The sequence below is a fragment of the Epinephelus moara genome, chromosome 1 (genome assembly GCF_006386435.1).
Source record: "Epinephelus moara isolate mb chromosome 1, YSFRI_EMoa_1.0, whole genome shotgun sequence".
Lineage (NCBI taxonomy): Eukaryota > Metazoa > Chordata > Actinopteri > Perciformes > Serranidae > Epinephelus > Epinephelus moara.
In genome coordinates, this window is record NC_065506.1 from 15,049,610 (window position 1) to 15,068,896 (window position 19,287).

At 43.3% G+C, this 19,287-nt stretch overlaps 1 protein-coding gene across 1 annotated transcript in view; it reads right to left on the reverse strand.

The window, feature by feature from the left end:
• Window positions 1-19,287, reverse strand: part of fto (FTO alpha-ketoglutarate dependent dioxygenase) — an 84,638-nt gene that overhangs the window by 43,407 nt on the left and 21,944 nt on the right. The window contains exons 2-6 of the mRNA XM_050044266.1: window positions 14,747-14,824; window positions 13,105-14,140; window positions 10,126-10,251; window positions 5,263-5,342; window positions 4,209-4,352 (exon numbers count right to left, since the gene is read on the reverse strand). Coding sequence (XP_049900223.1) covers window positions 4,209-4,352; window positions 5,263-5,342; window positions 10,126-10,251; window positions 13,105-14,140; window positions 14,747-14,824 — 1,464 coding nt within the window. The remainder of the gene's footprint in view (window positions 1-4,208; window positions 4,353-5,262; window positions 5,343-10,125; window positions 10,252-13,104; window positions 14,141-14,746; window positions 14,825-19,287) is intronic.

Genomic DNA, 19,287 nt, shown 5'->3' on the forward strand with positions numbered 1-19,287 from the left:
GTATAAACCAATGCAATGTAATCTGTGAGAGAAAGGCTCGTCTCTTCGTTATAAAACCTACAAGTCTACGTTCAACCATAGAGGGCCAGTATACCCCATCAGAACTGCTTGTCAGGTGGTCGAATCGCTTTGGAACTTCAAATCTTCGCAAACATACTTAAGTGGTTGTGGTGAAAAAAAACTGTACTGTAGTTTTGAACTCAAATCAAGTCCTCAACATCCTGATTCCTGCTTATAAAAGTGCAATGGAAAAGTCATTTTCAAGTGGTCACTGCTCTGTATTATGAAGCAAGTCACCTACCGTCCCGCACCCCAAGCAAGTTAAAACAAAGGGCAAGAATGATTTGCACAAACAACTTGAGTGAGGTCTGCCTGGGGTGGAAGCTGTGCACAGAATCATCCTGCCATTTACTTCCAAAAGGCTCTGATCACAGCGGGGATGACATGCAAGGACTGGGGCATGTCAGGGAGAATACACAGCCAGTGGCACTGCTCAGCAGCCTCTCAGTCACTCCATACAACCCACCCTTCAAAGAAATGTCATCCTTTATGGTCCCCTCAACACTCTCCAAATCCACTCCCCTTCGATCACTACAGCTCAAACACACAACAAAGCCACCGAGCGCCGATATTGGACGTCCTTTTCTCTCTGTCAGTCCCTCCTTCCATCTCTCTGATTGTCTGCCTGTCCTTTAGTGAGAAGAAACCAACCTGTGTCTCCACTTTGAGCTGACATGGCTGCCTGTCCCCCACTGTGCAGGCCAGTGGCAGCCACAAAGCAGGCCATCTAAAGCTACTGAGGAGCGCTGGCTATGTGGCATTTGGAGTCTGGCCGACCAGCTGAGAGTTACCAAGAGGGGAACTCGGACTAAATGCCACCTATCCAGGCAGACAGATCGAAAGTGTGTGCGAAAGAGAGAGTGGTTGTTAGGGCTAGTTTTTCTCTGAGACGGCGTGGGGGAGCGAGAGGGGAGCTAGTGGCTCCCCTGCGGCACTCGCTGTCATCTCTCCAGGTGATGGACACACTAACTACACATTAGCCCCACATTAGTCGACTGGCCGCACACCATGGCAACACTGGAGTTAAAGCCAAGTAGCCCCCTTTTTTCCCCATTTAATGAGGCACGTTTTTTTTTTTTTTTTTACACCTTCACGGTATTCCCTGAGCGGGTCCAATCAATTTCCGGGCCGTGGCCCTGAGGTGGGAGCTGATGAGAGTGGGATCGATCCCACTCTGCCGTCCTCTGTTTACCTTCTCCAGCCTCCTCACACATCAGCTGGGATAACTGGTTCCCCTAGCTCTCTGCAAGCAACCAGGCACGCAATTTACACTCATCACGCACTTGCCAGAGTGGTCAGACACAAGCTAGGTTATACTGTACATGCACACATCGCCGTATACATTTCCATTTCTTTCTATATCTATATTGTTTTCTGCTAAAAATGGTCATTCTGTCTCAGCTGTGACTGGAGGAGAGCTCTTTCATATCAATGTGACTAATGTCATTAAATTAGACTTAAATCACTTCACTAAAACATCAAAAAACAACACAGACCTTTGGCTATGATTTTGCAGAGCTCAGCGAGGGTGAAACATATCCACTTTTAGAACATTTTATCCCTTGTGATCTTCGCAGACATTAAAAAACTCAATAAATAAACCATTAAAATGAATAGTAAAAATGTCTCACGCGAATTAAAAACAGGGTACAAGGGTAATAAAACTGGACAAACAAGTACAAACTACATACCGCACAGATCTGCTGGCAAAAATGTGTTGTGAGAGGTGATTTATAAGATTACAATGATATTGCCAGCATAGAGCCCTAAGGAAAGGTGTTTCAAAGCCAAGCAAAGACCTCAGAGCCTGGGGAGACATTTTGGCCTGAAAACAGGACATTGGAAGGTCATACACACCTGCTTCCACACAGTTTACTTTCTGCCAGAACATGTGGGAAAACCTTGTCCCTCCCTTCAATATTTACTGTGGAGGGGGGACCAGCATCATTAGAGGGGGTCCCTCAGGGCACTCTGTCACACACCCACCTGGGAAGTGACACAGTGGCTTTAAATGAGACAAGACGTTTGCATCTGGGATTAGCATTTCAAAGCCAAACATGCACACTGGGGCCGTGTGGCGATGCTATGTTAGACTACCCCCTCGCCACCTAAGACAGGAGGAAAGATTAAAAAGAGACGGTGAGAGGGGCCGCGCTTAACAAACAGGTGGGAACTTCAGTTTTCTTCATTTCTGTCTCTGTCTCCCATCAACCCCTACTTCAACTCGACATCCCGCCCCATCCCCGAACACTCATACTCAGATGGTAGACGCTCTGCTTCATCATCATCAGACCCGCCCACGTCTTCTGACAAGTGTCAACCTCCACTCCCCCCCTCCCGTTGCACCACATTGCACAATACATCCGTGGCACGTCAAGCCGGTGCTAGTTTGCTGTTTAGCACTTTTTAAGAAAAGGCCCATAAGGCGCTGCTCAGGTCAGGCTGCCTGCGCGTCTCAGGCTTGTTCGCTCCTCGGTCGTCCATGTCAAACACGACCTGCGCAATATGCACCCGCCAAGCGCCAAAATGGGTCGCCATCATAAATAACTCCATCAACAATACATCATTTAAGTGGGTGTTCTGCTCTCGTGGGCAACTGCAAACAAATGGCCACATCTATCATTGTGAGTGCCAGGTAGGGTAGGGTTGAGCCCCCGAGAACACCCCCCCTCACTTAAACATTCACACATACATACAGGCACACCGGCTCTTTTATAAATAGCATCCTGTTTTCCTAAATAAACCTGCTTTGCCCTCCTGGTGGGGGCCTATGCTTGGTAATCCTGTGGCGCTATGCGGCAAACTAGCAGGTGGTGCTAGCTCAACTAGCACGGCGCTCCTCCTGACACAGACAGCCCCTATTGTTTGGCAGTGCTGAATAATTAATATTGTCTACAACCTTTAAACAACCTTACGTCAGACTCATCTGTCATGGCATCCCGCTGAGGGGCCTGGGTGCTAGCGTCGGCTAGGATGTGCGCTTTGAGCCCAGGGGTGTAAAGGGGGAGAGGTGAAGTGCTATATTAACTGTTGGCCCGCGGCAAGCTAGCACAAGGGGGCTGGTGGCTCCGCAGGCGGCCCCTCGCGTTCTTCTTTTTTGACCTCGCTCTGTCCCTCAATACCCCAAGCCAGCATCACTCCTTGTGTGTGAAAAGGGGTTAGCGAGGGGAGAGGGGCATGACTCCATCTTTAGATAACATATGGAGAGGCTATTGCCTCACGATCCATCACAGGCCAGGACAAATGAGAACAACCTGGATTTCATATTGGAGGCTTTTCCCTGAGTAGAAACAAGCAGGTAAGACGGCAGAATGCTGGCAGGCTCCCATTCTGCCAATTACTGAGTTTTAACCTCCCACAATGCAGAGGAAATGGAGAGGGCATATCAAACTGGGATTAAATAGTATCCTGTATGTTTCTGCAGATCAATCCCTTTGACTATATTTTATCATAATGTATCACAGTAACAATTACCAAAATGTTGTCAATGTATTTGTTGAAATGCTGAATTGTTTGGACTAGTATAATCACAAATATAATCCAGAGGGTATGTGTTCAATACCTGTAGTGTGCTTTATGCATATACTGTACATGGAGATTTTTTTTGATACTCATCCATATTACTCAAATGCTAGAATTCCATAACAGTTTTCTAATATCTTATGTAATCCTGTCCTGATGATACCCTGTGATATTTGCAGATGGTTGTGAGACATCTTTAACCTCCTTGGAGTACCAGATGGTCGAGAATTCAGGCAGGTTCATGATCACAGAAAAACTTATTAAAAACTTTCACAGACTGGCATGCTATTGTCTAAACTTTATTGGCACATGTTCTGTTGTCCAATCTGGCAAACCTCAATCATCTGGTACTCCAAGCAGGCCAAAACAAATTTCAAATATTTCCAAATGCTGTGCGATTCGGGCCTGCTGCATAAGCAGTAATAAGGGCAACAACAGGTTTCTACAAGTTAAAAAGTAACACCTACACGGACTCACCCGTGCCAATACAAATAAATGTTAACAGTAATGCACAAACATGTGAAATCATGTGAAAAACCACCGACAAATGTGTGTGCAATCATGCAAAACAGATACATATACAAACGTGCGTGCACATGCATGTGAGCACACACCATGTCCCCCACCTCATTGTGAATCTCCTCACAGTTCTGTAGCGTTGTCGGCAGCAGGGCCAGCAGGCTGTGGGAGCCTGTCTCTGGGTCAGTGTGCAGGTTGGACAGGGCCTCTTGACACCGCGACTGGATGTAGGTCAGGGTCCCACTGGAACACTGGTAGGGGGAGGACAGACCCAGTGTTAAACACACGGCTGCCATGCAGGGTTTAACTAAGCCTTGTGAATAAAAAGACAACCGAAAACTTAAAGGGGAACTACGTTCATTTTAGAATTTCTACATGTTATTCCTCTGGGCTAAGACAGTCCAAAAATATAAGTAAACGCGATCAATTCTACTAAATTCAAAAACTAGAGTGCTTAAACTCAAATTTGTGATGTCACAGGGTATTAAGTCTGGAGCTGCTCCATAGACAATGAATTGGGAAAGATGTTATAGATGACACTGACAGCACCCAGGGGAACCTGCTGGGCATATGGGTGCATTTTCTGTTTCACAACTGAGAACATTATACTAGAATTAAGCTCATTTGGGCACAGAAAGAAAACAAACATTCTGTGGGTTCACAAAATCAGGCTCCCATTCATTGTCAATGGAGCAGCTCCAGACTTTATACTTCATGACATCACAAGTTTGAGACTTTCTCTTCTGGTTTCTGGCTTCCAGAGAGAGTAGCTCATGCTCGCAAATGTTGATTGAAATTTACTATGCTGTGGAAACATTGAAAATCTTAATTTAGGTGGTGTTCCCCTTTAAATTTAATGCATTTTTAAAATATGTGCATTTGTTTAAATACATACTCTTTTTAATTCATTATACCTTATGTAAATGCCATTCATTTTCTCTGTAAATGATGTCCATAGATGATTAAAACAAACTTTATTTCCTTCTTTGAAGAGCTTTCACACATTTGCATATTTCTTTAATTTTTTTATTACACTAATATAGCGTGTAAGTACCAGCAGCAGCCCTTACTGAAACCAAAGAGGACTGTTGGCACGCTACACAGCATTTTGACGATAACTTCTTAACACTGTCTTCCCTTTTAGGCCTGCTGGCTTCTCACCTCGGCCACTCTGTGCGTGGAGCTGAAGCGTGCGGTCTCTCCTGCTAGGACACAGTGCTGGTGGGTACTGTTCAGGTCATCTGGTGAATACAGGGAGGAGAAATCGATCAGAACATACTAACAATAATAATAATCACCAACAGTCATCAACAGAGCAGCGAAGAAAAGCAAACAAGAGAACAGACCAGAAGAGAATCAAAAAATAACATTTTAATTAAACATTGTAGAGCACAAAAGCACAGCAGAAGAATAAGAGTTAATATTTCAGATTTTTGATCTTGTGTTTTTAATTAATTATAATAAATAATAAAAAAAAAAGAAGATCATGAAAAGAAAAGAACTGATTACAATAGAAAAACAGATGAGAAGCAGGGCGTGCAGGAACATGACAACTAAATCATCTTGTACGCTCAGACAGATTGCGCCTGGTCCAGCACCGAATCAAATAGAATGAGCAGCATTGTACTATAATTTTAATTACCAAACAAAACCAGATCGCGCTCAATCTGTCAAGATGGAAGAGCCATACCAACAAACATTTGTCCAATATCACAGAAGCTTTACAAAGAGGCCTTACTGCTGTTTCCTGTGTATCCCTCCATGTGTTTCTTTGTGTGTATAGATGTTTCTCAGCTCTGCCATTATTTGCCTCATACCAATAATTAATTTAGCCATGACAGAGCTGTCATTCACAGCACATGTGCATATTTACACCCGCCTTGAGCAAGAGTACACTGGCTAATGCCTGTGATTTGAAAGTCAAACAGCCAAATGCTTTGGGAGGAAGATATTATTGTTTGGTGGGAGAAAAAAAAAGATGGTGACAAACAAAACAACTTGCCGGTGTTTTCTTCACCCTGATGAGATTGTGAGGGATTAGGTCTCTGGGCAGAATTACTCTGCGTCTTTAAAACTGTTTATATCCAATAACAAATTATCTCCATCAATCTGCTCTTTTCTTGGCGCGTCTGATGCGTCAGTGGGATCAGGAGGGAGTAGAGGCAAACTCGATAACTGTAATAAATATTTATCTTTCTTTCAACCCCTGCGCCTGCTGCCACTTGTCCTCCTTTTCCAGGAAGCAGGCTTTTAAATATATTGGGTCAACTCTTTTCTCCAGTCCCCCTGTGCATTGGGAGCTGGAAATCTGATTATTGAACAGGCCCGGTGTCAAGACTTGCATTGTTCTTTTTTAACCACTGAAATTCCATTTGAGTGGAAATGATGGTGATTCAATTTGCCTCCAGCAGCTCAGACATTAGCAGTTCAAAAGGGCCAGCCGGCGACAAATGGTGCTGAAAAGACATTATGGTGTCTGTGGTTATACAACGTTGTAGTTTTCTTTTAATACCACAAAACTATCTATCATATAGTGTATGTCACTAAAACACTGGTACGATATATCTGAACACATGGTTTAGTGGCGGCTGCCCCGTCGGTGTGTGTATATATGTGTGTGTTTGAAACACGGGGGGGGGGGGGGGGGATCGTGTCCTTCCTCCAATAAGCAGAGAGGACTGTGTGTGTTTTTGTGCATGCGAGCTGTGCAAATTTATAGGTGCGTGCATATGTCCGTGCATTGTGCCAAGTATTTAATTCAGGTAGGCCCGACAAAGCGACAGACAGCCAAGGACTGTGCGAGCTGCTATCGTTGTGCAGCAGTTGGCCTCTCAAGGGCGTACTCACCAAGTGGAGCATAAATCCCCACTGATCCGCGACAGTCAAGTCCCATTAGAATGGTCTGCACAACAGCCCATCACTCTATTATCATGGCTGGCCTGAAACTGACTGTTCTATTGTAAATCTTATCCAGCTAAAGGAGGTCGGCTTCAAGCCCTGTCAAGCTGAATATTAGGTACAGACATCGCTGCTCTCAGATGAAAACACAGCCTCTTCAAAGAGTCAACTTCAGGAATTCATTAAAACCTTTCTATTCCTTCCTTGTAAAAATAAAAAGGTGCAGATTGACAAACACTTTAACACAATGTAGATACAATAGATGGGTAATCTAATATTCAGTGTGACTGATATGTGTTAGATGATGTTCTTATAAACACAAATACAGTTAAAGATTGCTCAAGTGAAGCAGCTTCCTGTGTAACATGTTGGAATTTACAAATGTTCCTGATCCTAACTAAAGTACTAACTCACTAAACAGCCATTTCTCACCTGCTGCTGTCATGCTGAATAATTCAGAGCGCAGTCTCTTATATCTTTGCATTTGTATGCAGCATCTGATGTTGGAAACTTTGATAGGAACCAGGTACTGTACCTGTGCAGCATCTGGACAGTCCATGCTTTTGTTCGCCTATGATACAGTATGTCCACGCTAGATAAAAATGTAAAGCAGTTGTCTTTTTGCATTGTTTCAGGTTCTGCCTTTGTTCACATATCAGGCCATACCTGGGAGACAGTGAGTTAACTTGTGGAGGCAAACACATGGAAAAATAAACTACTGTGCTAGTCAATGAAATATGAGATAGTGTTGCATACATTAACACTATTAGATACAAATTTCTCCTTGCTAACCAAAACCTCTCATGAATATGCAAACTTAATTGTCCATGATGTGGAAATTTTCCTTTAGTTTCATCAAAAAAAAAAAACATACATGAAAACGTGCATTCACCATAGCACAGCCCATAAAAACATATTTATGACAACCTCTTGAGTAAATGTACATTTTGTAGTTGTAGGATCTGGGGCTAAAAAGACTCAAATGCAACATCAAAAGAAACACAATAAATCTAAAAGTATAGCGTATCTCCTCCTTTAATGTGTCTGATATAGGCCTGGGGATCGTGTCAGTTACTTCCCCTTTGACTCCCAACTCTGCTCTCAGCCTACAGCTGCTGTAAATCTGAGCTGTGTATTTATGATTCTGACATTTACGCAGAGTGCACAGGTAGGGGTTCAGTGTCTTCATACAAAACACTGACAGCACATGTGATTGTGTTTTAGATGAATACATGTATCTGCTGTAAGAGGGATCAAAACAGTAATCTTTTAATCACAGGAAAGTCTCTCTAATCACTAGATCAAACAAATATATTATCACATGTGTAGATAGCTATGCGCGTCTCAATAATAAAATATAGAAAATAATATTATTAATTTTGATTCTTATTTCATTTAAGTAATTTATTTTATTTCATTTTAATTAATTTATTTGTATTTATTTAATCTAAATTTAATGTATATCTTTTATTATTAATAATTATTATAAAATATTCATTTAATATATTGATGTCTTGTTTAATAATGGGTAAAGTTATGCTGTTAGAAATGTAAAGGCTGGCAGATGGCAAAAAGTGGTTTGGGACGTAGTGTATATCAGAGCAGGGACATGTCTGTCTATACCCACCAAGGGCCAACAGTGAAGAGTTAGAAAGAGTGCACTAAAAGGGAATAAGTCAGTCTGAGTTTGAAGAAAAAAGCAAAAAATAAATGAGGCTATCCTTTGTTATGTAAATATGCTCTGAATAAAAGATGATAAAGGTATATAACTATTAGCTTGATGCGCCAGATGGTTTGTTACACAGAACTAACTGAGAAGCCGTCATTGGAAACTGTTTGGAAAAAGGGTAGGCACTTTAAAAATATACTTACGGTAGCAGATGATTGGATGAACAATCTGTCTATTATGGCCTAACCTAAACTGATCGGATCAATGAACCATATGAGCGGTAACATCGTTTCAATCGAGAGATGCCGTCTGTGACATTCTTTGCTCTTCTTAAGTATTACTCTCAAGTTCTGATATAACTGATGCAATTGCAGCATCTACACTACCCTCTGTAGGAACCATCATTGTTATTTTGAACAAACAGTCACCACAGCCATAGCTACTGGTAGCTCTTCACGGGATGCTGATTGGTGGTTCGGACACAAACACCTTACTTAACTGCTGACAAGATGGATTTTCATGTGATCTTGTGATCCCATGATTCTCATGAGATCTCATGATGCCGTGAGAATCCAGCTGCCATGCACAGTAACATAACTGTGAGTTTCTTGATAAATATCATGGATGAATATGGTGTTCAGGCTCTACTATTATTCTCTATCAGTTAAAATATCTATTCACTTTATCTTTAGCTTACAAATGACATCAATCAATCACTGATTTAAAAAAAAAAAAAAACGTAATTCAATGATCAACTGAAGGGAAGACTGACTCAAGATTGTCCTGCATGTGTATCCATACACACTTATCAAAGCAGAGTGCCTTTTAAAAAATGATAAATCCCCATATTCATCCAAACCAGGGGCTCTGACTTCTTGTACACCTGAACACAAGCTTCTGCTGTGATGTGGATAAATGTCCTCACAGTCAGAAAATATGAAAAAGCTTGGAAGGGCCCACGGGGCCGAAAAGAGGAGGGTGGATTTGTCTGCTGCAGCCAAAAGCATTAAGCTGTGATTTACACCCCTGTGGCTCGCTGTATGTCCTCTCCATAGAGACACAGTCAGCACTGGGTCACAGGACTTCAAAAATAACATTTGGTTTTCTTAACCTCTCTAATGCACACAATTTCATGGAACTTAAAAGTGCCGTGTTCAGGCCAAGTCACCCCACACACACCCCACCCCACACACACAGGCACACCTCAGCTCCACTTCTCCTGCAGGGAGGGCTAGAAGAAGAGAATAGAGCGTGAGAGTGAAGTGCATCCTGCTGGCACGGGTCATTTGGGACAAAGTACAAGAAACACTAAAACACAGAGTAATAAAAGTGTTCCTTCATCCAAAGTCAGACATGGCGGTGAATGTGGTTGAGTTGTGTGAGCAACGTGTTTACATGTGTGCATGTCTGCGTGTGTGTGTGTGTGTGTGTGTGTGTTTATAGAGAAGATTTAGTACCTCTCATGTAATAGCAGTCTCCAGACTCCAGTGGCAGCATCAGGCCAGGTGTGTGGATGTCCCAGGCTACCTTGAGCCCAATCCTCCAGCATGCCTTCTCACCACTGCCTCCCTCACTGCTCTCACCTGTCAGTCATACACAGCCCAACTCACTGTAACATTTGCATTTTACATTTATATTCACATTTCAGGCTTTTGGTTTGACAGTTTCACCCAGCGTGACTTAAACTGAGTGTAAAAGTGCAATGTGCTTAAATTCCTCACATTTCCATGGAAAAGCATGAGGTTTATCGCGACATAAACACAGCTATTTAACACATTATTATTGGGTAATGCAACCTAACACATTATAACACTGCCTAAGATGTAGCGGAAATAAATAAATAAAATAAAATAGAAAAGAGAGTGGTGATAAAATCCATTACACCCAAACAATGGGTGTAAGATGTAAGCCTTTGTCTCAAGGAAGTAAGAATCACTTAGCAGCAGAGCAAAGATGATATGTTGCTGTGATCATATTGGCTGTTAGCACAGGATCTTTATGCCATTATTATGCTGTGCAAGAGGAAATAGTTGGATAAAAGCCTCTGATGTTGTTTCGTAAGTGTGTGAGAGTGTGTTATTGGACAGCAGGTATCCTATGATATTCCTGTTTCTGAACCCATTCACTGTAACCACCTCCCCTGTTCTTCTCTCTCCTTCCATTCTTACACGGCATACTAAGAAAACAAGATTTGGCTTGGCTGGCCAACACCCTTCAGCAAAATCAATACTAAAGTCTTTCTGGGCCTCTCTGCCCCACAGCTGCCTTTTCCTTTGCTCAGCACGGATAAATAGTAACTTAATTTCCAGCCATTGTGCTCTGAGAGCCAGCTAATGACAGCACTCCCTAAGGCCTCAGGAATGGTGGAATATCATCCCCCGTGCCGGAAAACGCTCAGTCGTGGCAGATTCCTTTGGATCAGCGCAGCTGGGAAAAACACTCAGAACACTTCTCCAGCCCAAGCGAAAAAACAAGGTGAGGCTGCTCAAGAGGAGAGGAAGAAAAAACTATCAAAGGAAGCAGGTGTTATCTAGTTTCTGTACATCTGAGATACCTAATGTGCTGCGTCTCTTTCTTCTCAGGGACAATGTAGGAAACGTGAACTTGTTTTAAAACGTGCAACATTCCCCAAGGTAACAATTTCATTAGCGTGGTTCTGGGAGTCCTCAGAGCCAGCCACTGGGATATAGCTCCATCGCGCTCTGACCAGACCTGCCTCTCTAATGTCTGGAGCTGTGGGGTCATTCAGGACTAAAAGAGACACAGCTGCTAAGCACTGCAAGGTGTTATGCCATGGTGTTTGAAGCCCGTGTTCACAGGGTCAGAGTTGAAATGGTCTAGAACAAATCATTGAAACAGACCTCTGGAGCAGGTGTTTCTGGTTAGGAATCCCCAATGAAGAAAGCCGAGCTGTAAAGTGGGCTGGGATGTCAGAGCAGTTGGCATTTCACCTGTTTGATACTGTAAAATTACAGTTTCAAAACACAGATGCTGTGTGGGTGGAGAGCTTCCACCATTAACAGTATGGTACATGTGCTGTATGTTTGCTGAACTACAGCTCCACCTTCATCTCCCTCTGCAACACGTTCTGTTCTCCTTTCAGCCTTTGGAAGGTGCAATGAATGAAAGTAAATACTTAGGGGAACATTTGTTTAAAATACACTCACTTGGTTCGATGACAAAGGGTTAATGCAAAAAGTAATCCATAAAGCTTCATTAAAGGTATACTATGCAGGGATTGTAGGTTACTGTTTGTAAACAGCACTGATGACAAAGTCAAATTGAAAGCAAACCCCAGATTCACTCCACTTGGCGTTTCGCCTCTATATATTTGTGCTGTGTCTGCAATTTTCATAGCTTCCTCTCGGATGCATGCTGCTTCAGGTCTGGCACCTGGTCACTAACTTTTTATAAAAGATCCAAACCTCACCTGCGCGCTGTGCCAAGGTACATCCTGACCACAGCGAAATATAAAGAACATAAGAAAATACAGGCAGAGGCCAGAGTCTCTGCAGATTAAGACACCACCACACTTTTGTAGCAAGTCATCGAGTCAGCAAGTGATGATTGATTCATTTTGTTTGATTCTTTGTTTGATTCTATACCGTGCAGGGTTTTTCGGAAAACCCTGCACGGTATACCTTTTATCATTGGTGCTATGAGTATTATTTTGACAATAAAAATGGGGAAGTATTTTGCATTGTACTATATACTATGTAAACTTTTTTTTAATTCAAACATACAAATTACAAGGAACAATATCAAAATGGAGGTGCAGCCTGCATGTTCTCTAGAAAGCAAAATCCCACTCTTGCTGAGATTCTCTATCACCTCGATCAGCGAGCACTATCAGCTCTTGAAAGAGTGCACATTCCATAATTAGGCGACATCGTATTACCCATACAGTACAGTCTAGGAACACTTATCAAAGCAGGGCTCATTATTCCATATCAGATAATTGCACATCGATCATTTCTTGGGGAAATGATTTAGATGAGATGCGGCGTGTGCGATAAGGCCTGTTTGTTAGACTGCGCCATTGAGCGCATGTTAAGAGCTCAGACCCAAATGTCTGTGATCTCCCAACGCACGGTTGGCGATAAGGCTGTCAGCAGCAAGCCAGTGATGACATTTGATAATGCCCTGACACTATCACAGAGATGGATCTGATGGTTGCCTCACCAGAGGCCATGTCTACAGCTGCTACAGCACTGCTGTAGGGCCATAATACACAAGGTTAGCTGTATCTGATCCACCATAAAGCAACTGAGATAAGTTGATGGGATATTGAAGTGAAAGAGGAAAAGGAATCTTAATTTCAGAAACAACGCGCCAAAGACATGCATGACATACTTCGGAATTCAGTGTTAAATCTACGTGTCTGAATTATTGTTCTGTAATTGTGACAAATAAGCCTTGTTAGTTTTGACCCTTACCTTTGTCATCGTGACAGCTATAGCTGTAAACAGCTACTGGCGTATGAGTGATGAGGTTCTCATCGTGGTGCCACCCTACCGCCATTTTCCCCATGCCATAGTAAGGCTCCTCTTTGAGCTGGCTCATAGCTGCCGGGTCCATGTAGTTGAGTAAGGTGACATTGAACTTGACCGGACCGGTGCATACCGGCGGAGGACTTGGCTGAGAACAGCCCTGCCCGCTTGCCTGTTCCTCCCTGTCCTCAATGTGGTAATCTGACAAGCTGTGCTTGAGTTGGGCCAAAGGTTTCTCTTGGGCCCCTAGTCCCACTGGTTTAGTCTCTGTGCTTGTGACGGCCTTAGGTGCCCAGCCAGGATATTTTCCTTCACTGTGCTCGGACCCTGCTGCGACACCCATTTCACTGGGTTTGACCTGGGAGGACTCTCCTTCCTCACTGCTGTGTTTGGACCCAGTCTCCCATTCTCCTTCTTGTTTTGACCCAGAACAGCCTTCTTCACTGTGTTTCGACTCAATGTCCCACTCCTCACTGTGCTTGGACTCCGTGTCCCCTTCCTCACTTTGTCGGGACTCAGAGTCCCCTCCTTCACTGTTCTTGGAGTCTTCACTGTGTTTAGATCCTGTGTCCCCTTCTTCACCCTGTTTGGCCTCTGTCTCCCCCTTCACACATTGTGTTAGTCTGTCTCCTTCCTTCAGCTGAGACACATCGGAGCAGAAGAAGGTGTTAAGCTCACACAATGCCTTGCAAGCAGCCCTCAAGTCAGTGTCACAACAGTTTTGTCCCTTGACCTCAACGTCCTCACTGTGCCAGGGGATAGCAAAGAGCCGTGTATCCAGATAGCGGTAGGTGTGGCCCGGCTCACCCAGCAGAGCCCGCGAAACGGCGGTGAAAACATCTCGGTCACGGACGCGAACCAAATCCCTCAAGAGGCAGCCCTTCCTTCTGAGGGTGAGCAGAGCTGCCTGCACCCGGCCATGGAGCTCCGCAGGCAGTGAGCAGGATCTCCTCAGAACCAGGCCGGAGTAACTGGAGTCCCACTTGGAAACACAAGACATTCTTATCATGACGATTATGGCATACAAAAACATAAACAAAACTGAATTACAATCTTATTTGTCAAACATGTTTCTGTCTCAGATCTTGAGCAAATTATTACACAGTGCAGGGTTGTAGCAGAAGATTACAGTCAGAGCATGTGAGCCATGTGGAGTGCTGAGAATTTCTGCTCCTTGCTCACAGAGCTATTCATTCCCTTTGCTCCCCCACTCAAAGCCTCTCCAGGCCGCTCTGCTAAATTTTTCTCCTTCAAGAACTTTGTCACTCCATTGTCGAGTTTGCAGCACCCAATTTTTGACAGAAAATAGTGTGTATGTGCAATACACAGATGCATGGTATGTTTAATAGTGTAAGCATTACCAGAGCAAAACTGGAGCAGGATGAAGCCGCAAATAAGGCGACACTCCAACTTTTAATAAATCTGCTCTGCGCTCCATCAAAATTGACAACTTGCGCTCCCCACTCGCTCATGCTCTGCTCATGTTCAGCAGACATTCTCCAGCTAGAGTAGGCAAAAGGCTGCTGTAGGCCCTTTAAAGTAAAGGGCTAGGCATCAGTAGCATTATCTAAAAGTGTGGCTGGCTCACCAGTTGCTGATAGCCCCGATCTGAAGGTCCCAGAAAGGGGATCTTCTGGTCTCCCAACTCCTGCAGTAGCTTCCGCCGCTGTGGAAGACAACACAGTTAAAAAGACTGATAAGTAGCTGCAGGAACCTTCTGCATGTAGGCCTACTTATTGTACATTTTTTACATACTTACTTTGGTGTCCAAGTTATCAATTACCTCTATTCAAAAAAGTTAGTGCATAACTTTTGGGGAATTTGGGTACAGATGGGTGCAGATTGACTGAGGTAACAGAAACTACCACCTTCTAACACCGAACTGCCGTGATTTGGCACATAATTACAAAAGGGACTAACAAGAAAAACTGTTAAACGAAAATGAAATCATGAAACACTGAAACGTCAGGTATTTTGGGGATCTAATTAATAAATGATGCTCTCAAAGCAGGCTGAGATAGCACTGGAACCTGGTCATTTTCATTGACGTCTCACATTTTTATGATTTTGTGAAGGCTGCCGCGGGGTTCCTCACAACCTTATAAAAGATGCCCTGTGCCATACGGAGCTCCCCCAATAAAAATGTCAACCTGGTGGAGGGATCAAAGTACTTTTCATTGGGACGCATTCCATTCGGACCTGTAAATCCAATGGCAACTGGCATAAAAACTATATGCCCAAATAAATTTCACAACTATTTCCCCACCCTGCCTCCCGTATGTGCTTGTGCGAAGCCATGTGTATGCGGAGGCGTTGTATCTGTGTGCGCATGTGGGTTCAGAATCCCATATTCATTCAGGTGCACACACACACACAGCCTCTGCATGGTGTCTCAGCAGCAGGAGAAGGAGAAATGTCACCGACATGCCACTGTCTTTTTACATCTTTAAAAGTTTTGCATGAATGGCCCGTGCATCGGTTGTGATAGTTTTAGGAGAACCCACCCTGTATATATTTCCGAGACATTTACAACAAGCGTCTCACATTTCTTCTGTCCTAATAATGCCAAAGACCTCATGTGGCACGCTACAGGGAATATGGGAACCGGCTGCCAAAACATGTCCTGACTTTTAGAGTGAAATAAAATGTCCTGTTAATAACATTAAAGTGCAGGTATAAAAAAATATGTGTGTCCTGACTCGAAAGGGGCTCTGGATCAAAAAAAGGGCAAGCGGTGAAAGTATGTGCATTAAAGACGGGAGGGAGGAAAACAGATCCCAATAACGGAGGCGGAAGAAATGGGAGGGCATCAGATCAGAAAGCAGTTTGGAATTTACCTTCAGGGCTGAATCTCTACCTTAGGCTAAACAACACAACACCTGCTGAAAGTTTTCTTAAAGGATGCACATGAGTGTACAGGCCTTCCAAGTTATTCTGGAACAAACAAAAACAGACTTGCAGACAGTTGGAATCTAAAAAACAAAACAACATGCACTATTCATGGCCAGACTGCATTCAAAGGATGTTGGAAGAAATTGACAACCTGACACACATTCATTGGTGTCAAATTCTAACTCATGACAGAAGCTCAAGATATCAAGGTGAGACTCTGGGCTAGAGTTGTAGGTGTATATGTCTGTGTGTATCTGAGTGTGTTTTTATCTGTGTGCTGCTGTGAGCCTGTGCAGATCCATATCCTGGCATCCGTTGACTGTAGGTGTGCGCATGTGTGCACATAAGTAAGATCCTTACAGTCTGCTTTAGTCACAGTGCGCAAACCACTACTGTGTACACAAGCCCGAAAGTGTGCCTTCATACTGTATGTGTGTGTGTGTGTTTAAGGCTCCGATAGATACACACACATACATGCCCATGCTAAAAAACGCGCAGCCAGGGTAGCGTGCATGATGCCTCAATGCCAATCGCACACAGCCAGGGCTGTCACACACATGTCAAATACATCAAGCTGCTCAGAAATTCCACAGAAAAAAGGAAAGACAAGAAGTTACCGGAGCCCTCTGAAGCAGATGGACTCTCTCAGTATCAGAGGACCGCTGTGTCTGTCTTCCTGTCTCTGTGTCTGCACCTGATTCTAGAAGGAAAACCGCGAGGTGCATAAAAAAAAAAAAAAAGGTCTGCGTTTCCACTCAGACCCACGAAACGAGATTACCAATCCCATAATAACGCGGATGCTTCACGGTAGCCGCGCCAACCGTCTGCGCTGAGTGATATATCTGATGCTTTTTTTTTTCTTTTTTTAATCTCTCTCTTCCTTGATGGGATTATTCCCTCAGCCGGACTGTTTATCACAGAAAAACATATTAGGTAGAATAGAACTCAATTGGTTTGCTTTGATCTTGGCCTATGAGAGATATCAAACTGTGTACCATATATTTATTAATTTCATTTATTTCCCATCTGTGACACTTCAACGGACACTTTCTTCAAAGCGTTCTTTGCAGAGTAGATTAATGTCCAGTGCTTAGCATCAATAGCTCAAAAGAGCCAGATAACTACGCCGCTGCGGGGATAAAAACACTTCCAGTCTAACTCGTGTCTGCCCCAGAGGGTGCATTGGAACGTACTGGATGTGATATGACTGCTGGAGAAGGACACATGAGTCCCACTGGACTTGTCTAGATTTAGCTGATGCATCATAAACTGTAGATAAAAGCTACAATGTAGAGTAAGCCCTGAAGATGGCTTGATAAGTAAGTGTCATCCCTTGTGAAAGCACTTCCTGTGCTTTCCAGTACACACTTTTTGGTTAGCCATGTTTAGTTCAGAAATCCATCGCAGCAGACATCTATATTTTCTTCCTATGGTAAGCAAGAGGTATTTCCTTCAAGACCTCCAACCAAATGAGGGCAGCACTTTCTCTGTCGATGCAGGTGCCACAGATTGCAGACAGACAGAAAACTCTGGATCTCAAACAGGCCTTGTGCAGCCCTCAGGGATGACGTGATGAGAGATAGCTGTGTAATAGAGCTCCTTGTTGAAACAGCAAGCCATTGGTACTTGTGTGACACCCATTTCAGAACTGGTTCTCTTCTGCAAAAGTGATGGTGAATCAACAGTTTTGACAAGTCGGCTGTAAAACGTCGGACTCAAACAGACGGACTACCCGTGTACATCAAAGGTGTTTCCGCCCCGGTCCATTTGGCACCGGATCGCAGAATGTCGGGAGCTTGTGTGAAGCGACACAGGGCGTAGAGAAGGGTAGGGAGTGCCCATCGCACCAGAACATTTGTGTTTGCATGTGTAATGCATAGAAAGAAAAAAAGGCTGCAGGACCTTTGAGTTCAGCTTTGAACGTAGAAGTCAACTGAGGAAAAACGTACACGAGGGGAGCAATTTTGAATCAAAAACCCCAAGGCTCTTCAGCCAGTCTCAGTCAGATTTGTTCCTTAAAGGTCTCTATAGTTCGAGGTCTACCTCATCCTCAGGGTATGCCACTAACTTGAACTTTGATGAGATAACACAACACCTTGGTGCCACCTCACACAAATACCTACACAAGCACACACATACACGACCACACATACAGAGAGAAGGTCCACTTTTGTTGCAGTGTTTCTTGCTGCAGTTTTATCACTCAAAACTTTTTTTTAGAATATAAATCTTAAAATACATGTCCATCCTACCTAAGACACAAAATGAAAAAATAGTAGCTCCAATGCTACAATGACCTTATTCAACTATTTTTACCATACCACGCTAAAAAAAAACATTCAGAGTAAATATTAACTATTTCTCACCTCTAACATTTCGTTTACAGCTACTTGTGGCATTCATTTATCTTAGGAATACCAACTAGAAGTTTGGTGACACAGTATGACGGCGGGCAGGCTGGTCAATAGCTAACTGGAATGTGTGGGAGTTGACCTCAGAGCAGGGACGTTGGTAATGTGTAACCCCATGTCTCCGCACTCCTGCTCAGGACCAGTTCATGAATATGAATTAGACTGTGGGAGCCAGAGGTCAATCAGGAGGATGTCGCCAGAAACATCCAGTGTTCATTTTGTTAACGAAAGCTACAATATCACTAAATCTGTTCATCAACAACCTTTTTATCATGACTAAGACCTGCCAATGACGACACAGCACTGACGTCATTAAACACTAACTGTGACTACATCAACATGCAATATTGCTGACAGAAGACAAGAGACTAAAAGGTAATTAATAAAATAAAAACTTAGGCTACCTAAAACTTATTTATTTTCATTGACAAATAAAGGAGATACAATACTTTAGACTGCTATTTTTTTCAGTGCAGCAGTTCCGCTTCTGGTGCTGTGCGTCAAACCTTGAAACCTTGAAGTTGAAATTAATAATGTCAGTATAATTGTCTTGGCTAGACTAGACTTACTGAAATATTCAATGTAATCTGATGACTAAAAAGACTAAAATGATAACATTTTAATTGACTGAAATTTGTTATGGTTTTCTTTGATTAAGATAAAAGCCCGGACACGCCAAAAGAGCTAGCGGCAACACACTGCAACAACTAGAGCCAATGGCCAACTAGCACATACATGTGGCAGCAGGTGGCGGTAGTCTGTATTCGTCATTCATTGCGGGAAGTCAGAAGATCATGATCGACAGGATGGATTGAAGACGCTAGTT